The sequence below is a fragment of the Lissotriton helveticus genome, chromosome 8, assembly GCF_964261635.1.
Source record: "Lissotriton helveticus chromosome 8, aLisHel1.1, whole genome shotgun sequence".
Classification (NCBI taxonomy): Eukaryota; Metazoa; Chordata; class Amphibia; order Caudata; family Salamandridae; genus Lissotriton; species Lissotriton helveticus.
The window spans coordinates 1,521,593,538-1,521,620,321 of NC_136069.1; the positions used below are offsets into that span (position 1 = coordinate 1,521,593,538).

Consider the following 26,784-nt stretch of genomic DNA (forward strand, 5'->3'; position numbering starts at 1 on the left):
TATTCAAAACTATATAAAACCCCTACTGATAGAGCCTGATGAGGATGGCCACAGCAAAAATCTTCCAACTCCATAGTTTGGTCAGGTGGGTCAGCAAAACCCCTGCCTACTATGGTAGTCTGCCAGATTCTATGTTATAAAATACTAGGCCTGGGGGGAATTTAAATTACGGCAACATAATTCTTGTAATTTCGGGTATTTCATGTTGTGCTTGTTATGAAATATTTCCCAAAGTTACACCACTTCGTGTAGCATGTAGCTATGGCACAGTTTGTTCCTGTGATATAATTTTGCTGCAAAGTGAACAACCAGAATGCAAGCAGCAGTTATTTGCAGCATTTGTGTTTATTGTGATTTTATTTTGGGCCGCAATATGCATCCTCATGTCAGTCAGTCAAAAGCATCCTCATATCAACAACTGAGGTGATGACACATTTTCTACTAAAATATAGTGCTAAGTGACAGATTTGCATCACACGTAAGTTACGCGTAATGTTCCCAAGGTTTTGCATAATTACATGGAAGCGAATCAAACCAATTTTCCACTCCTCTATACAAAATACCTACTTACAGACTTAAGCCACCCTTAAAGACCTATTGCCTTTAACACATGCCTTTCGCAATAAGTAGGTCCGGCCTTCTTGCTTTGTCATAACTTTTCATGAGAAACTGATCATTCCTAAGGAATCAGACATAACATTTCGCAGTGCACCATAAGGCCTATATCCTTTACCATTAGTTTGACACTATAACCAACGCAGGCCTACTGAAGTGCGCATAAGCTGGCAACCCTTTTGCATTGAGTTACGAATATGTACAGAATTGCAGTTGGCAAAATCGTATACAACCCTTCTCAACAGGGTCTAGCAAGAATCATCACAATGAAATGTTCCACTCCCAGGGTTTGTCAGAGTAGATGACCAACAACAAACACTTGCCTCCCATGGTATTGGTAAGTTTACATGTATCCAGATATCCATTCATAGCCTGTAACTTGGTGTTATAACAATTCACTGCTAGTGTACTTTCGGCTTTAACAAACGCTTTTCACAATAAATGAGCCAGGAAAACTACTGCCTTTGTCATATGTTTTTATAATAAATAGATCAGACCTATGGCATCTGGCATACGTTTCCCTGCACCACAATCAGGCTATAGTTGTTATTATTGACTTGTACCCAAAATCAACTCATGCCTTCTGTACTGAGTGTAATCTTTGACAAGAGGCAGCCATCAGGCACACAGTCATAAAATTACAAATCTATTTAAAATTATAGTTGGAAAAGCAAAATACTATCTCTCTGAGAGTTTAATAAGGATTATCGTAATTCATATCCTCTCTCCCAGCTGTTTGTTTGCATGGGTCACCAACACCCAAATCCTTGGCTACTGCAGTAATCTGTGAGATTTCATGTACAAAATACCTGCCTACTGGCTTTAGCACAGTGTAACAACAATTAGTGCTTAAAAAGCCTATTGCCAATGCTGAATACATTGACCTCCTGAAGTGGAAGCCGGGAGAGTCGCTCCTCGTTTTTTTAAAAATTGTGTAACTACTGTGATTTTAAAACAGCTTTACTTATTTGAGTGTAATTTTGTGATCTGCTACAAAACCTACCTCTCTCCCCTGGGCACCCCCGCGCAGCTGCAGGAACGCTGCCGCGGGACACTTCCTGGTATTGACGCCCCCCCCGGGACACTCAGGCCACGCCCACCACCTGTCAGGCCACGCCCCTTTTTTAACGAGCAGATAAAAGCGCGCCAAGAAAAGCGCAAGTCTGAATACATTGACCTCCTGAGGCGGAAGCCGGGAGAGTCGCTCCTCGTTTTTTAAAAATTGTGTAACTACTGTGATTTTAAAACAGCTTTTACTTATTTGAGTGTAATTTTGTGATCTGCTACAAAACCTACCTCTCTCCCCTGGGCACCCCCGCGCAGCTGCAGGAACGCTGCCGCGGGACACTTCCTGGTATTGACGCCCCCCCCCTGGGACACTCAGGCCACGCCCACCACCTGTCAGGCCACGCCCCTACCCCACCTCCTATTTAGTATGTGCTTCCACCGGAAGCGCAGCGGACGAGCGCAGCGGGCGCGCCGTTTGCGCGCCAAAGGCGCGCCTAGGGCAAGCCCGTCTGCGCCCGTCCGCGACCAGACTGCGGCCGGGGCCAGGCATGCTGCAGGTAAAGCGGCGCGCAGAGGAAGGATTGTGTGGTCAGGAGAGGACCTATGGGCTTTTAATTCCACATCTGAGTGCTGCACTCACGAGATAGACCCTCAGACCTTTGCGCCCCCTCATATCTGTGGGACCTGTGGGGTATCTCTCGGTCCTAGAGACCCGGTGAGGCTCCCAAACCATCAATTCAGAAAGGCCTCAGAGCAGGCCTGCTGAACTGCAGATCCCTAGTCAAACATACAGACGATGTCTGGCTTTTACTAGAAGAGCAGGAGTGGGACGTTCTGTTTTTAACAGAAACTTGGATCAAGGAGGATAACATGACCGCCATTGCGCTAGCTGTCCCTCTGGGATTTAAAATATGTCTCGCTAATCGCTCAGGCGCTAAAAGAGGTGGAGGTGTAGCTATCATCTTTAAAGAACAGCTAATATTAACCTCTTCAGCCCCTACCATGATTCAGGGAATTGAGGGCCTTCACTTCTGTTTTCAGGTGAGCCCTCAGCTATCTTTAGCAGGATTAGTGATCTACCGCCCTCCAGGCGGTGAGGATCCCAATTTAGTGGCTCTGCTAGATACGATTGTTCAGAGCTCCCTCCTCCACCCTCAATTCATCGTGGTCGGAGACTTTAACATTCATATGGATAAAACGGACTGTGCTGTTGCAGAACTGCTCAGATCCACACTAAATACGGCCAAGCTGAGGTTGATTAATGACGGACCCACGCATTGAGCGGGCCACACGCTCGATCTCATCTTTTCTAATATTACGGATGTGCAGCCAGAGGCACCATTACCACTAACATGGTCAGACCACTCATTGATTCCATTTAATCTGAACTTGGCATGTGATAGTCCGGCTTCAAGTAAATGCTCTTTCTTGAAGAGAAAATGGAATAAACTTGTCCCCGATATTATGGGCCCTGTCCTGGTGCAGAACACTCCATCTCTCACCGCCAACGCGAACATAGACGCACAGCTTCTCAATGACTGGGTCGGGAATATGGTTTCTTCCATTGCACCGACCTCATGAGCTCTATCGAAGAGGGACTCCCCCTCCGCCCCCTGGTTCTCTCAGGACCTTAGAAAGGAGAAAGCAGCCTGTAAAAAGCTGGAGAGACTATGGAGAGTAAACTACGGGCTGCCAGTAAAAGCCAAATATAAGGAAGCATCCAAAAAACTACAAAAAGCTATTAGGAAAACAAAAAAACAATTTTATGCGGAATCTATCCAACAGGCAGAGCAGTCAAGCAAACAGATCTTTAAGGTGGTACAGTCCTTTTTTAAACCCAAATGCATCGAGAGGGAGGTCCCCCCGTCACCCACTATATGCGAAAACATCTCTGACTTCTTCGACCAAAAAATTAAAAAAGTTTACGAATCCTTTAGGCCAGAAACAAAAACAGTGAAATCGGACCTAGCGACTAAAGATGTGATGGGTGAAACCCTTACTCAATTCGAGATTATACCTCTGAGTGAGGTGAAACAAGAACTTACCCGATGCAAATCCGGCTCCCCGGACGACCCATGCCCAGCCAAACTATGGGGCACCATAACTGATTTTGTGGCCCCCACAGTACAACAAATCTGGAACTCCTCCACCGCTTCGGGGATATTCCCGAACGTTTGGAAACATGCAACCCTCCTCCCGCTTAAAAAAAAACCTAATGGGGATCCAGAAGACCTCAGTAATCTGCGCCCGATCTCGTTGTTAGCTGCCCCGGGAAAAATGTTCGAGAAATTAATACAGCGCCAGCTGAGTAAATTCATCGAAGCAAACAAGATTCTTCATGAGACGCAATCAGGCTTTCGTCCCGGCTTTAGTACGGAGACAGCACTAATTGAGGTGGCAGAGTCAGTAAGGTGGTCGATGGATGCAGGAAACTCAGCGATGCTGGTACTCCTGGATCTGTCGGCCGCCTTCGACACTGTTGACCACGCCAGACTCCTGATGCGACTGGCCGAGATAGGCATCCGTGACAAAGCACTGGGGTGGATACATTCATATCTGTCCCAGAGAACACAGAAGGTGGCACTAGGGACGGTCTCTTCAGCACCCAAAGTCCTCAGTTGTGGAGTCCCGCAAGGGTCGGCACTCAGCCCCCTCTTGTTCAACATCTACCTTGCTCCTCTCTTTACGTTGATTGCCAACTGGGGTGTCAAGGCAATCTCTTAAGCTGATGACACCCAGTTGGTATTTCCGTACTCAGAGGTGTCACAGGAGGCCTTCTCGAACTTTAAGGGCTGTCTCCAAGATATAGCCTGTTGGATGAATACGAACAAATTAAAACTAAACGCCAATAAGACTGAAGTGATCTTCTTTGGAAAAGGCCCCCCCCCTCCCTCAGAATTGTGGTGGCCAACGGAGATGGGCCCAAGCCCCCTCACCCAGCCGTATGGCAAAAAATCTTGGAGTAAGATGGGATGATAGCCTGTCCTTTGCCTCGCATATTCAACAAGTAGCCGGCTGTTGTCTGAGTAAGCTGAGGAACCTCCGTAAGATTCTGAGACTTCTCCCGGAGAGTTGCCGGAAAACTGTAATCCATGCCACAGTTACATCTAGGCTGGACTACGCCAACGGACTCTATCTGGGCCTACCAAGATACCTGACTCAAAAACTTCAGGGGGTCCAAAATGCAGCTGCGAGACTGCTGTTGCGAATCCCTTTTAAGCAGTCAGTCTCTCCGCATTTGCGATCACTGCACTGGTTACCAGTTGCCAGCAGAATCAAATTTAAGGCACTTACGATGGCCTTCAGATCTCTGTTTGGCACCTGCCCGGAGTACTTGAAAACCCGGCTACCGAGATACTACCAAGCCCGCGCGCTTCGTTCCAACTTCCGCGTTCAACTGGTTGTCCCACGAACAAAAAGAGCTCGATTAGGAGGTCAAACTTTTTCGGCAAATGTTGCAACATTGTGGAACGCCCTGCCCCTAGCAGTTCAGCAATCCCCCTCTGAACCTTGCTTCAAGAAGTTGCTAAAGACTTGGCTCTTCACTCAACCCCGCTAAAACTCCCTCTCTTCTTTCCTCTAGGTCAACTATGTTCTTCTAGCGCCGGGACACCTCCTAGTGAGGTAGCTGTTCGCGCTTTACAAAATGCTGTATTATTATTATTATTATTGCCTTTAATGCGTGCTTTTCACAATAAGAAGGTGATGCTTACTTTCTTTGTCATAACATTTCCTAATGGATCAAACCGGTGGTATGACTTTTCCCAATGAACGGTAAGGCCTGTCTCATGGTTCTCCAAACTTTTCTGTAATAAGAGCTAGCTATGTTCAATGAAAATCATGCTGAGCTACTACTATTATTCGTGTTGTATAGTGGCCACATAAGACAAGATTACATTAGTGCCCACCTCGCGTATGGTTGTAAGCAGTGTTCGAGTACGTGCATCAGGCAGGATTTCCAGCAATAATGCAAAAGAGGTTTATCACTTTTTAGTGCCTCTACATGGGTAATACAAACCAATCCTAGCTGTAATGCCCCTGGCACTAAGGTAATATACGAGTAATAAAGCCTCCTCTGTGCTACCTGGTTGATCACGCAAAATTAATCTTTAAATATATACTTTGAAAGTTCATCTATGTTTCTCCAGGCATCGACTATTTCATCTTTAATACACCCTTTTCAGTTTTGGTATACATATGTTAATTCATCCATGCAAAAGCATCTTACTCAGTAGGCCGGGCTGCACGTGGGAGACCTATTCACAGTTAGTTGGAGAGCTACCAGTACCTCACGAGCTACTCGGAGAAGCCTGGCCTATAGTCTTTACCATCAGCTTCACACCTTAACCTACACAAGCCTATGTAAGGGCACATAAACTGGTAACCATCATGCATACAGTGATTATATTATAAATATGTGGAAAAATACAGTTTGCAAAACAATATACAGTCCCTCTCAGCAGGGCCATATATGAATCATCACAGTGTAAACCCACAGGGTTTGTTAGAATGGACTACTATGGTAATCTGTGACATTACATGCAACACAATAGCTGTCTATTTCCTGCAACTCAATGTGAAAACAACCACTGTTAAAGGCCTGCCGACTTTAGCAAATGTTTTTCACAGTAAATAAACTAGGCCTAATGCCTTTGTTAGACATTTTCGAATATAAGCAGACAGATGGCATTGGATAACGTTCCCCAGTGCACTAATCGGGATTTTAGATTTTTACCATAACCTACTCAAGCCTATTGTTTTGAGTGTAACCTTTTCCTCAAAGCAGCCATCAGGCATACAGTCATAAAATTAGAAATGTATATAAAATTATAGTTGGCTAAGCAAAATACTATCTCCCCGAGGAGGGCCTATCAAGGATTCTTACGGAACCAATCTTCTATATCCACTGTTGTCACAGTGGGTAACCAACACCAAATCCCGTGACTACTATGGTAGTCTGTGAGGTTCTATGTAACAAAATATCTATTTGTAGGCTTTATGAAATAGTAATCCCTATCAACCCTATTGACTTTAAAATATGCTTTCACAATTAATAATTTAGGCCTACTGCCTTTTTTCGTTACATTTCATAAAAAACAGATGAGACCTATAGCCGTGATCATTGGTTTACTATCGTAACTAAGTGCTGTATGGAGTATACACTTTGCCACTAGCCAACAAGTGCAATACGAGCCCTCTTCTTGGTGGAAGCACACAACTTCGGCACATTTAAATCCAGTACTGATGGGAACCCGCTATGTGGTGTAGCCAAAGCCTCCCTCTTTGGAGTACTCTGAAGCATCTTTTTGCTTTTGGTCACTTATGGTCAGCAACAGCTGTACTGTTAAGGCAGACTTAAAAATGCATGTAGATTAGCCGAATATATGATGTTACAACGCAAACAATTACAACGCATGCCTTTAAAACACAGTTTTTACATCACAACTACCATTACATTGCATGATTTACAACGCATGCCATTAAAACGCATACCATTACAACGCATAATACTTTTAGGGTAACAGTAGGTTTAAGTGTTGGATAGTGTAGGGGTAACAATTACTATTCCCACTCCAGTGAGTGCAACAGTAGGGTACGTTCTGGATAGTGTAGGGGTAAAATTTACTATTCCCATGTACTCCAAAACCCATGCCCACCCTAAAACTAAAAAAATCCCCATTACTCACCTTATAATGCGTTGCAATGGTATGTGTTGCAGTGGCATGCATTGTAATGGTATGCAGTGTAACGGCATGCGTTGTAGTGACATGCGTTGTAAAGGCTTTGTTGTAATGGAAGGCCATGTAAATGCAGTTGCGTTGTAACAGCTGCATTGTAAAGGTAGTGCATTGTAATGACCACGTTGTAATGGCTGTTTCCCAGATTAGTGTAGCCCTGGGCACCCCTTATTGCTTTCAAACACACTTGCACTCAGAAGTCTAAAGTTGATGATGGAAAGGAAAGAGCATGTGGTGCTGTCGGAGGTGAAACATTGTAAATGATCTACTTTACACTTTAACAGCATTACACTGCCATGTTAAAGCTCTATCCTATTGTAAACTAGAGCCTTTATGCGTAATAATGAACCTTCTCAAGGCAACCATACTAATGCTGGTTCATGCTACAGGATAAATAAACAAAATAATTAGAGCTTCATGGAGGGAAAGCTCTTTTTCTATGGAGGCACAAAAGGCCTGCTCAATCAAACATGTACTCCTGCCCCCCAACATGTGCCCACTCTGTTGTACTCCTCAAGGCTCAGTTTTTAGGTAGATCACATAAGGTTGCACAACATTGTCAAGCCAGTCCTAAAAAAGAGGAAATAGATAATGATGGAGCAGTTCATGGATAGTGCCCAGAATGATGTACAAGATGCCCTCCAATTAAGTAGGTTCTCAGAGGCATACACTATGTTAAATGAGCAAAATAATAAACTAGTTTGTGATCTTTCAGTGTAAACATATTTATTCAGCTAAAACTAATTGTCTATATTTTGTGCTATTAAAAACTATACTCATCTCACAATCATATTATTCCCCCCATTTTCTATTTGTGGGCACTATTCACTATCCAGTCTTTACACTCCACCGCTCCTCACTGATGGAACTCTACCCGCTTGGAGCCAAAGTGTCATTTGTCCCTCTTTATTAACATTTTACTACCAGCAACATTCACAAGATGCAGGCTGCCCTACTAGGGTGGTCATAAGTGTGTAAGTTGCCACCTATCACTTGGAGCTGTCTAGACAGTAATTCTTCAGCTGCTAGCCCTAGAAAATTAGCGCTTTCATTCTTCTAGTTGACCCTTAAGCTGGATGATACGGTGTGGATGCATAGCTACCAGCAAACACTTGCTATGTGCAGGCATTGACAAGATTCATTACTTTGACAACAGAAAATATTTCTGGATTCTTTCGAGGCTGACTTCCGGCCACACAGAATAACAATCAGTAGCGGCTGGTGTCGGGGCAGAATTGCGGGTGGGGAGACGATAGACGATGACGAAAATACAAACACAAAAAAGAAGAACTTGCCTGCCAAATCGCCACTCTTCTGCTCTCATGCTCCTCGCAGCATGAGAGCAGTGTCTGGATTGGCCTGAGCGCCCTGGATTTGCACTCCCAGAGAGACTGGGAGCCTGTGCCTGCTGTCTCCAACCAGGCAACACGGCTCGGGTTAGAGACATCTCAGTGCGCATGTCAGTTTGGCCGTCCTAAGACGATCGGTCAAGCCGACATATGCACTGATAGCAGTGCATACCACTCCGCTGGATCGCCACACTACGGGATTACCTCTGGACTTTTCTCTGATTTGAACTTTAATATTTGTTGATGCTAATGTGTGCCTGATTGCACTAACCAATGATTACAGAATAAGATAATTAGCCTTGAGAAAGCCCTGGGTAAAATCGCCACAAAGGGCGAAACACGTGTCGGCTGTTCCATTTCTCCAACAGAAATTGATTGTTTTGCACCAATGAAATGATAAAGTGGCTGTTGCCAATAACAAATTCCTTCTTTAATTCAAATAGTCACTGATCATTCTTTGTGTTGCAAAATAGGAATTAACCCTTATGACTGAGCTTGACTGCGAGGGAAAGAGAAACACACGCTCACATTTCACTTATCATTTTGAGGCTGGAAAGGTCCAGAGCCTTGAGCAAAGTTTCTCTACTATAACAGGAATTAATATCCATATCCAGGACCTCTGGACCTTACCCCCTTTTTTTTTTTACCACTCTTCCTGCAGCCTGTCACTGATTGGGCCCTGCCCCAAGACTCGGCCCAGGAAATAAAAATGAAACGATTAGCTGTTTTATTTTTCGAAGTTTTGAGGCTGCTGGCAGGGGCGCGACGCTGCTCGCCATAGCGGGGGAGCCGCTGCTGAGAACAGTCACTGCTGACTGAGTACTTGTTCTGCACTCTATGGACCCTTAATCGCTCTGCTTGATTTGGCACCGTCAACAAATGCCAACTTGATGGTCATGTTGCAAGAAGTGGTCCTCAGAGGGTCAGCTCTGGTTGGATTCCGCTTCGTGGGTTTGAAAACAGAAATGACCCCTGGCTGCGCCTATCCTGTCTTTTGGTTTTAAGTTTATGAACTGTGCTGTGACATTGATCATCATGGAATTTCAAAGCATCATCAATCATTTTGCTGACTTGGATCATTGGTTTGTTCTATTTAAAGGTAAATATCTCAGGTGGAATGTTTGATAGTTTGAAATGCACCAGCTTCGATTCTACATCCTTCTCCCCTGTCCCCTGCCTTATTCCAGCAAGCATTGGCAATGCTAAACGTGTTCTTGAGGTCTGATTGTGCAAATAGTGAAGCGTTGGAAAATGTGGTTGTCTTACTTCTTTCTGACGTACCAGTGAAAACCCATAACTCACCCATGATGGGACCGTTGCGACGGCCCCCTGATGAGAAGCGCCCACCGGTCAGGTCGTCGTCTATCAGGTCATTCATGCTGATGACTCTCCCATTGGGCAGGACCAATTGGCTCCCTGTAGACCACAGTATCCTCTGAAACTGCTAATTTGCTCTTGTATGCAGTGCTAGCCGATATGATTAAACAATTAATCGAGCAACACTGTCACCCTTAGGGGTATCTGGGCGCTGTGCCTCTGCCGAGGAGTCTCTTTCTGAAGTCTCCCGGCGAGGGGGCCGTACGGAGCTGGAGAGTAAGGTCGTTCCAGGTCTTAGCAGCGATGGTATAGCTCCCTTTTTCCTACAAAACTGCACATGCATTGAATGACCCCTCTGTTCATGTGTACTGGATCTGTGACTGTTTTCAATTTAGAAAATGCTTAAAACGTGGCTTTTTATTCTGTGACTGACAAGCAACCACCGGATGGTGAATAAGTGACCACACAAAGCAAATTTAATACAAATTGAAAACGTTCTGTCTCCAGTGCTCTAAATTGCTGCACGGGCACAAGCTACCAAGATGGAGTATCCCAGATATCACCCTTCTGACAATTTCCAATTTTGCCTCTGACAAGACTTATGTCTTAAACAAATGCACAGGCACAGGATAGCAGTGAGGCTCTAAAAAACACATTCAGACTCTAAGAACAAAAAACTCACTCTGTGTGCACTTTGACAAGTTATAGCCACCCTACAAAGTGGTGGTGGAATTTGCAGTTATTCATGGCAGGCTCAACTCCTAGCAGGAAATATGGAGTCAAAACATGTTCTGAACTTCGCTTATTTAACCGCGGCAGCCAGTGCAGGGACATCAATGCTGCTATGACATGTTCTGATCTTTGAGGTATTGTCAAGTACCAGATTGCAGAGCTGCGGACCCTTGGAAACTGTTGGGTCATGTAGGCCAGGACTGCAAAATAGGTTCTGTTTACAATCAGAGCAAACGCTGATCAGTCTGAGTGACTCTAAAGTTTTTCGCAGTCTTCAAGGGTCTGTAGGGGTACGAGGCTGGTTGCCTTGGTGATGGCCTGAGGTTGTGCAACCTTAGCTCTCGATGGAGACCAGGTGTCAGGCTTAAAATTCGATGATTAGAATAGCCATTGGTTGATGGCTTCAAGACTGGCCAGTAAGTGATGATTGGTTGTTGACCTGCCTTTGGCATGGTCTGGTTGTCGCGAGCGTAGTTGTAACATGTAAACCCAAAGCAGTGGGTGGTTGTAAGTCATGGCAACAGGTGGTGGTTAAAACTATTTGTCGAGGAGACAGAGCCCAGAGTTAATGTTCACGTTGCTTGTCAAGAATGAGAGTTGAAATGGAGCTAGGCTAGTTGCTTAAGTGGTTTGGAAGGAATCCAGGCCTGTATTAAGCCATCTTTGTGACCAAATGGACTTCCTGTAAAGTGTGCTGCCGTTCGTGATGTCAAAGGCTAAGAAGCGTAGCCTGTGGATTGTCCGTGCGACTTGCTGTGAAACTATCACATCACACATTCATGCTAATGAAAGGCCACACTTGCTCATGGGAAGTAGAAAAACTGAATGTGTTTACGCAGATTTGGATGAAACACACTAAGGAGGGGAAGCATATCACTACCATCTTCTCCCACATAAATTGCTTTTTGATTCACATCTCTAGGCATTTCCACTGTTGTATTTTATTGTAGTTGCATTTATGTAGTGTGCTGCACCCCTGATGAGGTGCCAAAGCCAGTGTGAGGACAGGTAGCATGTTCCTTCTTGAGAGTGCTATGCTGTCAGAGTGTGTGTCTGTCATTTTGCCTACATGGGAAGTGCTTGATGTCCAGCAGGAGGGCCAAAGTTGTGCCGGCGTTGTGTTTTGTTGCTACACCTATGCGTGAATTTGAATCAAAAAAGAATAATAGGATGCCTAAGCATAAGATGCTGGTAGTGTACCGATTGATGGAAAGTTTAGGAGTGTGGTGTGAACAATGTGGGAGAAGTTTTGGTGGTGTGCATGTACGGCAGGGGTTGCAACAACCGTGTAGCTGCACCTTGGTAAAGATACGTGGGAAAAGGTGTGAGAAAAGAAGCAGTGGCTCATGCATGCTGATATCTACCGGTGTTGGATTGGTCTGTATCATAGAGTTTGAACGGTCTTGAGTATGGGCGTAGGCGATGCCTAGGGGAGAAAAGATGCTATCCTTAGGGGTGCAGCCTTGCATCATCAGCAGTGTGTGCTGTGGCTTTCACACAGGAGCTGCACAGGATCCACTCATAGGAATGGGTGTTATGTATCCAGCTAGTTAATAAAGCCAAGTATAGTATGACCAAATGAGCTGCTGTGTAACATTACATTGATGTGCATGATGGCGTCCAGTTTCCTTGCGTTTCCCTCTTTTTAGTGATTACATTATTAGGTAAGCTGCTTGTATGTGTCATTTATTACAATTTTACAACTTTACGTGGCACATATTTTAAATGAATAAATGTTATGTGCACTGGCCTTTTGCTCGGTGTGTACTTCAAAACAATATAGTAATTGCCCTTTAAAGTCCTGAGCTAGGAGACAGCTCTATTAGCTGTAAGTCATAAACCTATTAGTTTCACTAATGACAAGCAATTCGATGGGGGAAAAGCCTTTGTTTAAAAAAAAATGCAAACAACCAAATAGACCCTGATGTTTTAAACGCAAGGGAAAGCGCTTGTGTCTCTAATCAAGCGCCTTGACTTTTCGTCTTAATATTCTCTCGTGGGCCGGCATTATACCTCCGCAGTTTACTGCATGACTGAGTCACACCAGAGTATTCCGCTAGCCCTTTTCTGAGCTCCAAGCTAGCACCTAGACGCACTGCGGGATGTCATTGTGTGGTTTATGTTCCTTTGATCGGTGTGTTGGATCCAGTGACAAAAAAACAGCCTGCTGTTCCACAGCTGCCTGGTTGAAAAAGACCTATTTACAATTCCCAAGAACTTACAGTGGGCCTAAAACCAGTGGCGTAGCGAAACATCAGGGGGCCCCCCTGCAAACTACATGGAGGGCCCCCCCCATTCTACGTACCATTCTAGAACTCTCAGGCCAGTGACCCGCCATACTGCAGGGGATGCGGGGCTATTGTTACGCCACTGTCACCAATACAGCCGTTATAAGTAACACTGGACGGTGGAGGTAAAGGTTGGGCTTAGTCTGCCAGCAGGCTGTCATAGGTGGTGGTCCATTCATTACAGGGTCCCTGCCATCAGTACGCCGGGGAAGTTTGCCCAATTTTAGGTGGGTTTCCTGATGCAGACTCCTGTCATGATAGACAATATCGGGCCCACTCATCGTTCAGTGTTGACAAAAGTGCATCCACTGCTCCTTCTCGTTTCCGTTTTAAAACATTGGACAATGCGAAAATGCAGTTTTTCAAAAGCAGATGTAACTACAAAGAGCACATTTTGATAATACATTTTTATTAGTAGACAATAGCAATCTTAAGAGGCATTGCATAGCTTCATACACACTTTGACCCCAATTCCATCACAGTCTCTCTCTCTCTCTCTCTCTCTCTCTCTGTCAGTATCTCTCTTTCAGTCAGTCAGTCTATCTCTCTCTGTCATTCAGTCTCTCTTAGTCAGTCACTCTCTCTCAGTCAGTCAGTTTGTCAGTCAGTCAGTCTCTCTCTCTCTCTCTCTGTCAGTTTGTCAGTCAGTCGTTCTCTCTCTGTCAGTCAGTCTCTCTCTCTGTCAGTCAGTCTATCTCTCTGTCATTCAGTCTCTCTCAGCCAGTCAGTCTCTCTCAGTCAGTCAGTCAGTCAGTCAGTCTCTCTCTCACTCTCTGTCAGTCAGTATCTCTCTGTCAGTCTCTCTCAGTCAGTCTCTCTCAGTCAGACTGTCTTAGTCAGTCTCTCTCTCTGTCAGTTAGTCTCTCTTTCTGTCAGAGTCTCATTCTCTCTCTCTATCTCTGTCAGTCTCTCTCTGTCAGTCAGTCTCTCTGTCAGTCTCTCACTCTCAATCAGTCTCTGTCAGTCAGTCTCTCCCTCTTAGTCAGTCAGTCTCTCTCTTAGTCAGTCTCTCTCTTAGTCAGTCTCTCTCTCTGGCAGTCCCTCTCACTGTCAGTCTCTCTCTCAGCCTCTCTCTCTCTGTCAGTCCCTCTCCCTGTCAGTCCCTCTCTCTGTCAGTCTCTCTGTCAGGCTCTCTCTCTGTCTCTCTCTCTCAGTCTCTCTCTCTGTCAGTCAGTCTTCCAGAGAGTCTTTCTCTCCCTCTGTCAGTCTCTCTTAGTCAGCCATTCTCTCTCTCGCAGTCAGCCAGTCTCTCTCTTCTCTCTGTCAGTCAGTCTCTCTCTCTGTCAGTCAGTCTCTCTCTCTCTGTCAGTCACTCTCTGTCAGTCAGTCTCTCTCTCTGTCGGTCAGTCTCTCTTTCTCTGTCAGTCTCTCTCTCTGTCGGTCTCTGTCATTCAGTCTCTCTCTCAGTTAGTCTCTCTCTCTCTCTTAGTCTCTCTCTCTCTCTTAGTCTCTCTCTCTCTCTCTCTTAGTTTCTCTCTCTGTCAGTCAGCCCCTCTATTTCCCAGTTAGTCTCTCTCTCTCTCCCAGTCAGTCAGTCTCCCTCAGTCAGTCATTCTCTCTCTACCTCAGTCAGTCAGTCTCTCTCTCTCTGTCAGTCAGTCTCTGTCAGTGAGACTTTCTCAGTCAGTCTCTCTCTCTCTCTCTCTCTCTGTCAGTCTCTCTCTCTCTGTCAGTCTCTCTCTCAGTCAGTCTCTCTCTGTCAGTCTCTCTCAGTCAGTCTCTCTCACAGTCAATCAGTCTATCTTTCTGTCAGTCAGTCTCTGCCTCTCTCCCAGTCAGTCTCTCTTTCTCCCAGGCAGTCAGACTCTCTCAGTCAATAATTCTCTCTCTACCTCAGTCAGTCAGTCTCTCTCTGTCAGTCTCTCTCTGTCAGTCAGTCTCTGTCAGTCAGACTCTCTCAGTCAGTCTCTCTCTCTGTCAGTCTCTCTCTCAGTCAGTATCTCTCTACCTCAGTCAGTCTCTGTCAGTCAGTCAGTCTCTCTCTCTCTCTGTCAGTCAGTCTCACTCTCAATCAGTCTCTCTCTCTGTCAGTCAGTCACTCTCTCCGTCAGCCAGTCTCTCTCTCTCTCTGTCAGTCAGTCAGACTCTCTCAGTCAGTCAGTCTCTCTCTCTGTCATTCAGTCTCTCTGTCAGTCAGTCTCTCTCTCTGTCAGTCTCTGTCATTCAGTCTCTCTCTCTGTCAGTCTCTCTCTCTGTCAGTCTCTCTCTCAGTCAGTCTCTCTCTGTCAGTCTCTCTCTCAGTCAGTCAGTCTCTCTCACAGTCAATCAGACTATCTCTCTGTCAGTCAGTCTCTGCCTCTCTCTCTGTCTCTCTCGCTCTGTCAGTCTCTCTCTGTCAGCCTCTCTCTGTCAGTCTCTCTCAGTCAGTCAGTCTCTCTCACAGTCAGTCAGTCACTCTCTCAGCCAGCCAGTCTCTCTCTCTCTCTCTCTCTCAGTCAGTTTCTCAGTCAGTCAGTCTCTAGGTCAGTCAGTATTCAGTCTCTGAGTCAGTCAGTCAGTCTATACTCTCTCTCCACTCTCTCCATTCTCTCTCTCAACTCTGTCCACTCTATCTCTGTCTCTCTCTCCACTGTCTCTCCTCTGTCTCTCTCCCCACTTTCTCTCTCTCTACTCTCTCTCCATTCTCTCACTATCTCTCTCTCTCCACTCTCCCTCCACTGTCTCCCTCCACTGTCTCCCTCTACTCTCTCTCCACTCTCCACCCTCTATCCCTTCTCTCTCTACTCTCTTTCTCCACTCTCTTTCTCCACTCTCTCTCTCCACTCTCTCTCTCCACTATCTCTCTCCACTCTCTCTCTCCACTGTCTTTCTCCACTCTCTCTCCACTCTCTCTCCACTCTCTCTCCACTCTCTCTCCACTCTCTCTCCACTCTCTCTCCACTCCCTCTCTACTCTCTCTCTCCACTCTCACACTCTCTCTCCACTCTCTCTCCACTCTCTCTCTCTACTCTCTCTTCACTCTCTCTCTCCACTCACTCTCTCTCCACTCTCTCCACTGTCTCCTTCCACCCTCTCTCTACTCTCTCCACTCTCTCTCCACTCTCTCTCTCTCTCCACCCTCTATCCCTTCTCTCTCTCTACTCTCTCGCCACTCTCTTTCTCCACTCTTTCTCCACCCTCTTTCTCCACTCTCTTTCTCCACTCTCTCTCTCCACTGTCTCTCTCCACTGTATCTCTCAACTCTCTCTCCACTCCCTCTCTACTCTCTCTCTACTCTCTCTCTCCACTCTCACACTCTCTCTCCACCCTCTCTCTCCAATCTCTCCACTCTCTCTCTCCTCTCTCTATCTCCACTCTCTCTCCACTGTCTCTCTCTCCACTGCCTCTCTCTCCACTCTCTCTCCACTGTCTCTCGCTCCACTCTCTCTCGCTCACTCTCTCCACTGTCTCTCAATGCTCTCCACTCTCTCTCTCTCTCCACTGTCTACTCTCTCTCTCCACTGTCTACTCTCTCTCCACTGTCTCTCTCTACTCTCTCTCTCTCTCCACTCTCTCTCTCCACTATCTCTCTCTCTCCACTGTTTCTATCCACTGTTTCTCTGCACTCACTCTCTCCACTCTCTCTCTCTCCACTCTCTCCCACTCTCCCTCACAAAGTAGTGTGCGTTCCATGGGCGTCCGCAGAAATGTTTCAGGGGGGGGGCACATTTTTAACTTCATCACTATCCCCCTTGCACCCTTCTCCCCTCTGCCTTGCACCCTTCTTGCCCTCCCTCTTGCACCTTTCTCCCCTCCCCCTTGCACCCTTCTCCCCCTTCCCCTTGTACCCCAGTCCACCTCCGCCTTGCACCCTTTTCTACATTGCACCCTTCTCCCCTCTGCCTTGCACCCTTCTCCCCTCTGCCTTACACCCTTCTCCCCTCTGCCTTGCACCCTTCTCCTCTCTGTCTTGCACTCTATTCCCCCTCCGCCATGCACCCTTCTCTTCCTTGCACCCTTCTCCTCTCTTCCTTGCACCCTTCTCCTCTCTGCCTTGCACCCTTCTCCCCTCTGCCTTGCACCCTTCTCCCCTCTGCCTTGCACCCTTCTCCCCTCTGCCTTGAACCCTTCTCCTCTCTGCCTTGCACCCTTCTCCCCTCTGCCTTGCACCCTTCTTGCCCTCCCTCTTGCACCTTTCTCCCCTCCCACTTGCACCCTTCTCCCCCTTCCCCTTGTACCCTAGTCCACCTCCGCCTTGCACCCTTTTCTACATTGCACCCTTCTCCCCTCTGCCTTGCACCCTTCTCCCCTCTGCCTTACACCCTTCTCCCCTCTGCCTTGCACCCTTCTCCTCTCTGTCTTGCACTCTATTCCCCCTCCGCCATGCACCCTTCTCTTCCTTGCACCCTTCTCCTCTCTTCCTTGCACCCTTCTCCTCTCTGCCTTGCACCCTTCTCCCCTCTGCCTTGCACCCTTCTCCCCTCTGCCTTGCACCCTTCTCCCCTCTGCCTTGCACCCTTCTCCCCTCTGCCTTCTCCCCTCTGCCTTGCATCCTTCTCCCCTCTGCCTTGCATCCTTCTCCCCTCTGCCTTGCACCCTTCTCCCCCTCCGCCTTGCACCCTTCTCTTCCTTGCACCCTTCTCCTCTCTGCCTTGCACCCTTCTCCCCCTCCTTCTTGCACCCTTCTACCCTCTGCCTTGCACCCTTTCCCCCTCCGCCTTGTACCCTTCTCCCCTTTGCATTGCACCCTTCTCCCCTCTGCCTTGCACCCTTCTCCCCTCTGCCTTGCACCCTTCTCCTCCTCCGCTTTGCACCCTTCTCTACCTTGCACCCTTCTCCTCTCTTCCTTGCTCCCTTCTCCCCTCTGCCTTGCACCCTTCACCCCTCTGCCATGCACCCTTCTCCCCCTCCACCTTGCACCCTTCTCTACCTTGCACCCTTTTCCTCTCTTCCTTGCCCCCTTCTCCTCTCTTCCTTGCCCCCTTCTCCTCTCTGCCTTGCCCCCTTCTCCTCTCTGCCTTGCACCCTTCTCCTCTCTACCTTGCACCCTTTTCCTCTCTTCCTTGCCCCCTTCTCCTCTCTGCCTTGCCCCCTTCTCCTCTCTGCCTTGCACCCTTCTCCCCTCTGCCTTGCACCCTTCTCCCCTCTGCCTTGCACCCTTCTCCCCTCTGCCTTGCACCCTTCTCCCCTCTGCCTTGTACCCTTCTCCCCTCCACCTTGCACCCTTCTCCCCTCCGCCGTGCACTCTTCTCCCCTCTGCATTGCACCCATCTCCTCTCTGCCTTGCACCCTTCTCCCCTCTACCTTGCACCCTTCTCCCCCTCCGCCTTGCACCCTTCTCTACCTTGCACCCTTCTTCTCTCTGCCTTACACCCTTCTCCCCTCTGCCTTGCACCCTTCTCCCTTCTGCCTTGCACCCTTCTCCCCTCTGCCTTGCACCCTTCTCCCCTCTGCCTTGCACCCTTCTCCCCTCTACCTTGCACCCTTCTCCCCCTCCGCCTTGCACCATTCTCTACCTTGCACCCTTCTCCTCTCTTCCTTGCACCCTTCTTCTCTCTTCCTTGCACCCTTCTTCTCTCTGCCTTACACCCTTCTCTTCTCTGCCTTGCACCCTTCTCCCACTCTGCCTTGCACCCTTCTCCCACTCTGCCTTGCACCCTTCTCCCCCTCTGCCTTGCATCCTTCTCCCCCTCTGCCTTGCATCCTTCTCCCCTCTGCCTTGCATCCTTCTCGGCCCCCCCTTCCCCTCTCACTGTGGACGCCCATGGTGTGTTCTAAAATGAGTGCTTACCCGAGGGCACCATTTTGCTGCCTAGTCCCTTCTCATATGAGCTTTGCCCTGGAGAATGCTCTCTCTGGGGGCCCCACTCCCACCCTTGTCAGGGTCCCGAGCACTGCTCTGTGCTGTCTCCTGCTCTTGCTCTCTGGGGCTGGGGCCCCACCCCATCCTTGCACCTGTCTCTTTTCAGAGGAGCAGTGGAGTATGCTGTCTCTGGTCCACCCACTCCCACCCTTGTCAGGGTCCTGAATCTGAGAAGTGCTGCCTCCTGATCTCTGCCCCACCCCCCACCCTTGTCCCAATCTCTTCTCTTGTGAGGGGGGCTTTGCTTATGGCGAGGAGAGAGTGGGGGCGGGGCTCTGTGCTGCCTCAGAGGAGCAGTGGAGACTGCTGTCTCTGGGCCCCCCCCCCCCCCCCCCCCCCTTGTCCCGGGCCTGCATCAGGCTCTGACTGAAGAGAAACAATGTTAATACTTTGTTTCTCTTCAGTCAGAGCAAGAGTCAGAGGAAGGGGGCAAGGGGCTCAGAGCAGGCTGCTGACAGCCTGCACCTGCTTCAGAAACAGGAGAGAGGCTTGATTCGGTGCAAGCCTCTCTCACAGCTCTCAGAAGAGCTGAGAGGGGCCCAGGGCCCCCTTCATTAACTGTAGAGAGAGTGAGGACCCCCACACCGCGGGGGCTGCGGGGGCCTTTGTTACGCCCCTGCCTAAAGCTTGTACACTGCTGACAATTGGTTAACTTTATTGTCCCTCTAATGTACTTGCTTCTCATCTGCTAACTTGTCTTGTCCATCTCGTGTTTGTCCCTCCCCTGGAGCATATCCTCTTTACTTGTGCCCTTCCACTGCTCACTTTTTCTTTTCTTTTTTTCTTTTTTTTTTGCTTAAGCACTCCATGCGTGTCCGTATGTTTTACTCCCCGCCCCCATCTCCCTCTCACATGCGCTACTCTCCTTCACCCATGCTCCGTGCTGCTCTCTCTCATTCGTGTTTGCATTTTCCTCCTTTCCCCACAGCTTCCTGTTCCCACCAGCTCCTCTATTGCACTACACCCCCGTTATTTATTTTTATTTCATGTTTTGATGGCCATGCCAGTCAGCAGATTGCTACTGGCCTTTCCGCATTTTAAATAAAAGCGGATGGGCAGGGCTTTAAGTGGGATGGGTCTTGCCGGTGCTCAGCACCAGCAGTTCTAAAAAACCGGTGCTGAGACAGGTCTCTATCTGGCCATTTATGCCCTCACCATCAGGGCGAAAAAGAAAATCTTATCTGCAGCAGTGCCAGCCTTCACTGCCTCTGATGTAACTTCAAAGAGACTCGCTTTAGTTCTTTCACAGTCTCATCATTTGAGAACTGAAGCATTTTCAATATTTTATACAAAGGAGCCATAGTTGTTGCTTATTTATCTCATGCAACTAACAACCACTGGCAAAGCCAATAGTCCTGTCTTGTTGTAGGTGTAATGTTACTTGTTGTATTACATGTGTGGATGCAATAACAGAAGCAGCAAATTCCCAGTTTGCCAGGCACAATATGCTAAGCACGGAATTTTAGCATACATGTTTTAAGCTGTGCCTTAATTACATCGACCAAGCCCCTTTGAGAGCCCCCTCAGTTTTTTCATCCTACATAATGCCCAGCGGATGGGTAAGAAAAAATGCCACCAGTGCCACTCTCCTATATCATGACCAATGCACACGCCTACACTATGTGGCTACCAAAGCAGGCGCATCATCAAGACTTTGTTTTCCCCCCTTGTGTTCGTGCTGTAGCATCGGCGGCACAATAGAACAAAAGGCATTGGCAGAGACACAGCATTGCAATAAGCATTGGCCTTGCCAATGCTTATTGCCTAGTGCATGCTCAGCAATTGCTTTGTGTCTTAGCGCGTCGGTGCAGAGATTGTCTGTGCTTGTCGGTTTGTCCACCGTTGTGTGGCTTCCTGGTTTGGCGGTACAAAAGGAGGTGGTGATGGACGGAGCATCTGAACCAATCAAACACTCACACCCAGTCAACAGATCTGGGTTTAATCCATCACCGTTCTTTAGCCCACTCTGCTACCCCAGTTCAGACATGGCTATATGCAAATCAGTCTGACCCTGTGCCTCATGGGAACAGTCAGCCCGAACTGCCAAGCCATGCCTTCCCTGGACCGGAAACAAGCTTCCTAGGGCCGTTTTCTGGCATTTCAGCCGTCTTCAGGCAGGCTTGCTTGAATCAAGTGGCAAAGTGAGCAAGGGACTCACGTCTGAGCATACCCTGCCAAACTTATGGCGAACAAAGTGGTACAATAGGGGGTGGTGATGGATCTGTTGACTGGGTGTGACTTTTTGATTAGTTCAGATGCTCTGTCCATCACCACCCCCTTTTGTACCATTCCTGGTTTGGCATCAAGTCCATTTGGCAAATACAGCTGATTGGTGTTGCGTGGCATCGTGGAATTCAAAGCATGACCTACCCTTCCCTCTTCCATCCCTCCACTATCCTTTTCAATTCAACTAACAGACTCACATGTCCACTACTCAAATTAAATGAAAAGCGCTTCAACACCTCCTCAATGGTAGCAAGCGCTGTACAAATGCAAATCCTTCCTCTTCGATCCTCCACTATCCTTTTTCAATCTAAATAAAAAATTCCCATGTCCTCCGCTCAAATTAATTTCATATCTCCCTATACTAATCCACCACTAATCCTTTTTGGGTTCCAGAGGAGTGTGCTAGTCGCCAAAAAGCGCTTTGACGCCTCGTCCGGGGTAGTAAGCGCTATATAAATGCAATTACAAATACTAGACAATAAACGAGGAGATGGAACGATGGTGACACGGGTGGTCTCCCCCTTTAAGAAGAAACCGATGCAACAAAACTCAGAATTAAGTATTTGTTTGGTTTTCGATTTTTTTGCCACTTGAGCATAAGCAATGCCACTGAATTGAAATGAAGGTGCAAATCCAATCTAAATTTCTAGTGCAAACTAGCATCCTGTTTCTGCACCCAGGCACTTCCGTGAACACACCTTCTGGGCGTGCTTAGCTTCTAATGTTAAACTGCAGGGAGGTCATTGTTCACACGAACACCCATCAATGCACTTCAAAGCAGTTTGACATACTAGTTTTGGAGTGAGTTTTGTTAAGACCCATTTTAAAAAGCCTGTGTACCTCCTTTTCATGTATTAAGAGCCACAGCACAAACACTGGAAGCAGCAGGTGTGTTTCTGCGGCCGCCTGTCCACTGATGCTCGGCATACTGTCTCAAATGCAGTGCGCTGGGTACAGGGTACGATATATATATATATATATATATATATATATATATATATATATATATATATATATATATATATATATATATATATATATATATATTTTAAAGTGGCAGAGTAAACCTAGTGCTGGCAATAGCTCTGCACCCCCAATCGGACTCGTAGCAACGGCGCTCTACAAATCACACACAGTAAAAACAAGCATTGGCAAAGCTAGCATGTCTGGCTTTATTGTGCAAGCACATGCAAACAGAATTTGTGCATGCTTGTGTTTAAGTCCGCACATTAAAATTAGGCTTGGGTTAGCAATGTAAGGATCTTCGATTTAAGACTAGATTGTTGAATCCTAGGAAGAATGGACACGTAGTGATATTTTGCATTTAAGTGATTATTTGTACTGGTGTATCATCAGAAGATTGTGTCTGTACTTTAACAGATCGGTGTGGGGGGGCGGGGGGGAGGGGGGGGGCGAGATGGGATAGATGTTTAATACATAATTTTAAACTGCATTTATGTATTCCTTTTTTTAAAGACGAGTGTCTAAACATTAATAAACTTGAACCCAACTCAACTGTGATAGCATATGCAAACAGAATTTGTGCATGCTTGTGTTTGGGTCGGCACATCAAAGTGGGACATTGTGGCTTTGCCAATGCTTACTGTCCAGTGCAAGCCATTAGCGATTGCTTCGCCAAAACACGCCATCCAATGCAAGCTATTACTAGATGCCCCTGTCGAGTCAGGTTAAAAACTTGAAGATAATGTCCTAAAGGCAGGAAGCACCTAGGATTATTTCTGGAAGTCCCTATGGATTTGGGATGAAAAGAGCTATCACAAGATATACTTCAATATTAAAATACTAACTTCGCTATAATTACAAGAGAAACCATGGATAACATGAGATGATGTTTCCTATTTGTAGATAAAATTCTGTGGAATTCCATGGTCTATCATTTCAATGGGAGTGCTCCCATCTCCTAGGCAAGCATCACTTTTCATCGCCACCTCGGTAACACCGTAAGAGTTTGAAGAAGGGCAGTTTTTGTTACTCAGCCAGTGCAGAAGCCAGGCTGGAGAAGATAATTGAGATAGAATATTTTGAATTTTATGAAGCAAGATCACAATGGTTTTGCCTTTGTTTTTCATGTAGTGGAAGGTATTCTGTTGGCCTGTAGTTGGACACTGATTGGACAGGGGACAGTCCGCTAGAAAAATAACTAAGTGAATTAAGCACTTGGGGCCTAATTTAAAGTTTGACAGACAGAGTTTAATCCGTCAGGTTGGTGGAGGGCATTGCCTCCACCCTTCCAAAGGACCTTCACCACCAACCCTGCAGACAACTATCTACATTAATAGGAACCGCCATCAAGACGGTTCCTGTCATTGTAGAAAAAGTTTGATGGAAAGTTCTCTCAACTTTGATGGTTGGTTGTCTAACATTTCAAAAGGTTTTGTTTTTCAAAATCCAACTCCCAATACGCTTTAAAAAAATAATAATTGCCCCCTCCTCCTGGGAGTTTCCACCCAGGGCTTGTGGGTGATTGTTGTGTTTTTTCATGTCCCTTAACGCCAGTCTTTTCTTGGTGGTGACGGACAGGCAATAAAAGATTTTAAACTGTCTACTCTAAACAAGGCGGACGATGTAAAATCCCTCATTTTACGGCCCCTAATCGTTCGGGCCATTGAAATAAACATTCCATCAATGGAAACAACGGGGGCTCCATCGATGAAATACTTAGGGTTAGCCCGACAGTAAAGCAGGTACATTGACAGAAACCAATCAAGATTGTAGAAAGTGTATTGCGATTAAAAGACTACTCTAGAAACTCTCTAAAACTTATCCATTTTAACTAAACACACAATATTTATGTTATATGATGTAATGTTCATTTGTATAGCGCAGTAATAAACCGAGAGGGTATCCAGGCATTACATTCATTCTCACATATCATAGCATTTGAACCGTGTGATTGTATTGTCACTGAATTTATAGGATGCCTCTTACCCATGATGATACGCCAAAGTGCGTTTGCTGATGGGTAGCTCTGTGGTGGAATTTTTGGGATGAGAGAGTGCATATTTGTCATTTGACTTATACGGGTAGCATTTTGATGTGTGTGAGGGCCAGAGTTGTGCTCTTATGTTTTAAGGCTGCGCTTGTGTGAGAATATCAAGTGTAAAGCAGTGAAGGGTAGAACGCTTAAGACGCTAGTGTCTGGATGGATAGAAAGAGTGAGCCTGTGTGGCAAGTGTCTTGGAGTGCTCTGTGAATGGCGGGGACTGTTCAGATCATGTCACCACCAGCATCTACCTACCCCTTCACACAGACGCAGGAGAAATTGTAATGAGATGCAGCCATACGTGCACATACCTATCTGCGGCGTGGTCTGTATCATTCAGTGTGTGAATTTGGTGACTTGGGGGTGCCCAGAGGAAAAGTGTAGTAGCCTTGAGGATGCATACCTGCATTAACTGCATTATAAGATCTGGATTCCATCCGGCAAAGGCCATCCTCACGATGGGCATTATGTATCCAACCATTGTATATGCTCTAAGGATTTGCCTAACAGCAGCAGAGAGAAACCCATAAGAACGGGCATTATGCGACCAGCAATATTATAGGTTCTCAAGAATCCATTATCAAGCGAGTAGCAGGGTTATGACCAGGTGTATGATTAGCCATAATTAAAGCATTGAGGATCCCACTAAAGGGCTTTAGCTATTGACCCATTATTAATGGATCATACCACAGTATGTGAGCTGCTGACATGAGAATCTCTTAGGAATGGGCATTGCACAGCCCCGGTATATGTTTTGAGGGTTGGTTTAGCAATGGAGAGGAGCAATCCATGGAATGATGAAACACAACACGGAGTTGGGCGTGTGGGTTCCCTTCCTCCCCGGGAGTGTAGTGGTCTGACCCATCCATGCCTGACCATTGTTGAGAAAGACCAGACCTTAGGCTTGCATAAGTCTGAGACCCCACAGGAATGGACTGGAGGTCGAGGAACCAATTTACAGGAAGGAGGGAATGTCACAATGGCAGAAGATCCAAGGGCCTAGTACTCTTAGCAGTACAACAGTTTACATTTTACACAAGTGTTATTTTTGATACAAAATACCAATTGTCCAAGAATGTTTGATTTAATGCTGTAGTTCCAGCAATACAGCAAGTTTCACTTCACTTTGGTCAGTGGTGCAACGTCAGCAGATATGAACAGTTCAGGAATATATTTCAATTCAGGTGTACCTTCAGTAGATTTAACTTCACCATGTGGCACATTTCAGAGTATCGACGCGTTTTGCTGGTGTATAGTCATGCGTGGGTCTGCACCTGGCAGGTCATTATGCTGGATGTACTTAAGTCAATCTCAATTGCGTGAAGCATTGTTAAAAATAGTTACAACATTTGTCAGTCATGAGTTGGCCTACTCATGACCAGCCGGGTCTGGTGGCTCAGTGGATTAATGCATCCACTGCAGGGGCCTGTGTCGACCTCATGGTCACAGGTTCAAATCCCGGCGGGTCCACTCAGCCTTTAATCCATTTGAGGTCGATAAAATGAATACCATTGAGTTGGTAACAGTAAACATCTGTTATTCATCGCCAAGATGCCCCGTCAGGGGTGAACGCGCGCTTTACAAATACACATGTTATGTTATACTCAGTCTCACATTTTAATATTGCATTTTTTCCCCAAAACAGGTATTTGGAGCTACGTCAGTTTGGATCTGTCCCCCATGGAGGCTTTGGAATGGGATTCGAGCGCTACCTGCAATGCATTCTGGGTGTTGATAACATCAAAGATGTCATTCCTTTCCCTAGGTTTTCTCATTCATGTCTTTTATAGTTTAATATATTTCACCTTATGAATCATGTATATGCCTATAGTAAAACCTATTTTTATGATTCTGTGTTCCTGGTCATCTTTCCTGTAACGGACAGCATTTACGACTTTACAAGAGTAAGATATTACAGGAATATTTCACGGTTGTTTCCAAGCTCAAGGCCTCCTCTAACATTCCCGCGGGGGCTCCTTAATGCCATGATTTTCTTCCATCTGCTGGCTACTGAAATCCTGTAACAAATATTAACTTAGCAAATAGCTTTGACTTTTTTAGTGCATGCACTCGCATCACGCATACTCTGCAAGCACATATACAAGCAAAGTGATTTCTGCACATAGACCAACAGGAATCTATGCACATTGATCAATAAATTTACAGGCATCCATACACATTGGCCTTCCGTGTTCATATGCACCAAGCATCCATGCTCACATGCCTTCATATCCATTGCTGTCTAAGCATGCAGGCCAACAGAGAGAGAGAGGTAGCCATACAATGCACCAAGGAATGGACCAAAACCCATAAACCAAACCAAAAAACATGAAGGGACCCATATAAACATGACCGACATGCAGGTAACCATGCACAGAGACCAGCAGGTCCCCTAGAGTCACAAATCAACAGACCTACGGGTAGACAGAGAGAAGTCTATAAGCATCAATGGATGCGAATTAACCGGCATCTATACACATCTACAAATGGGCAGACCAAAATGTGATAGATAGATATAAAATAATTGTATGATCCAAAGGAATGGTACTGTCAGACTTGTGTATGTTTTATAACAAGACCGTAAACATGTTGAGATGGTAACACTGGTTGATCTTTCTATATCCTGGAGCCAACACATGCCTTTAGCACCATCCAGGTCTCTGAAACTGTGTAACATGCACCTGCCTCCTCCGACTGTCCAGCAGCTCACTCAGGTAAGTAAGAA

The 26,784-nt window shown here is 46.5% G+C and overlaps 1 protein-coding gene across 1 annotated transcript in view; it reads left to right on the plus strand.

The window, feature by feature from the left end:
* Positions 1–25,908, plus strand: part of NARS2 (asparaginyl-tRNA synthetase 2, mitochondrial) — a 421,381-nt gene extending 395,473 nt beyond the window's left edge. Inside the window, exon 14 of the mRNA XM_078656242.1 lies at positions 25,705–25,908. Coding sequence (XP_078512368.1) covers positions 25,705–25,849 — 145 coding nt within the window. The 3' untranslated portion in view covers positions 25,850–25,908. The remainder of the gene's footprint in view (positions 1–25,704) is intronic.
* The last annotated feature ends 876 nt before the right edge of the window (positions 25,909–26,784 follow it).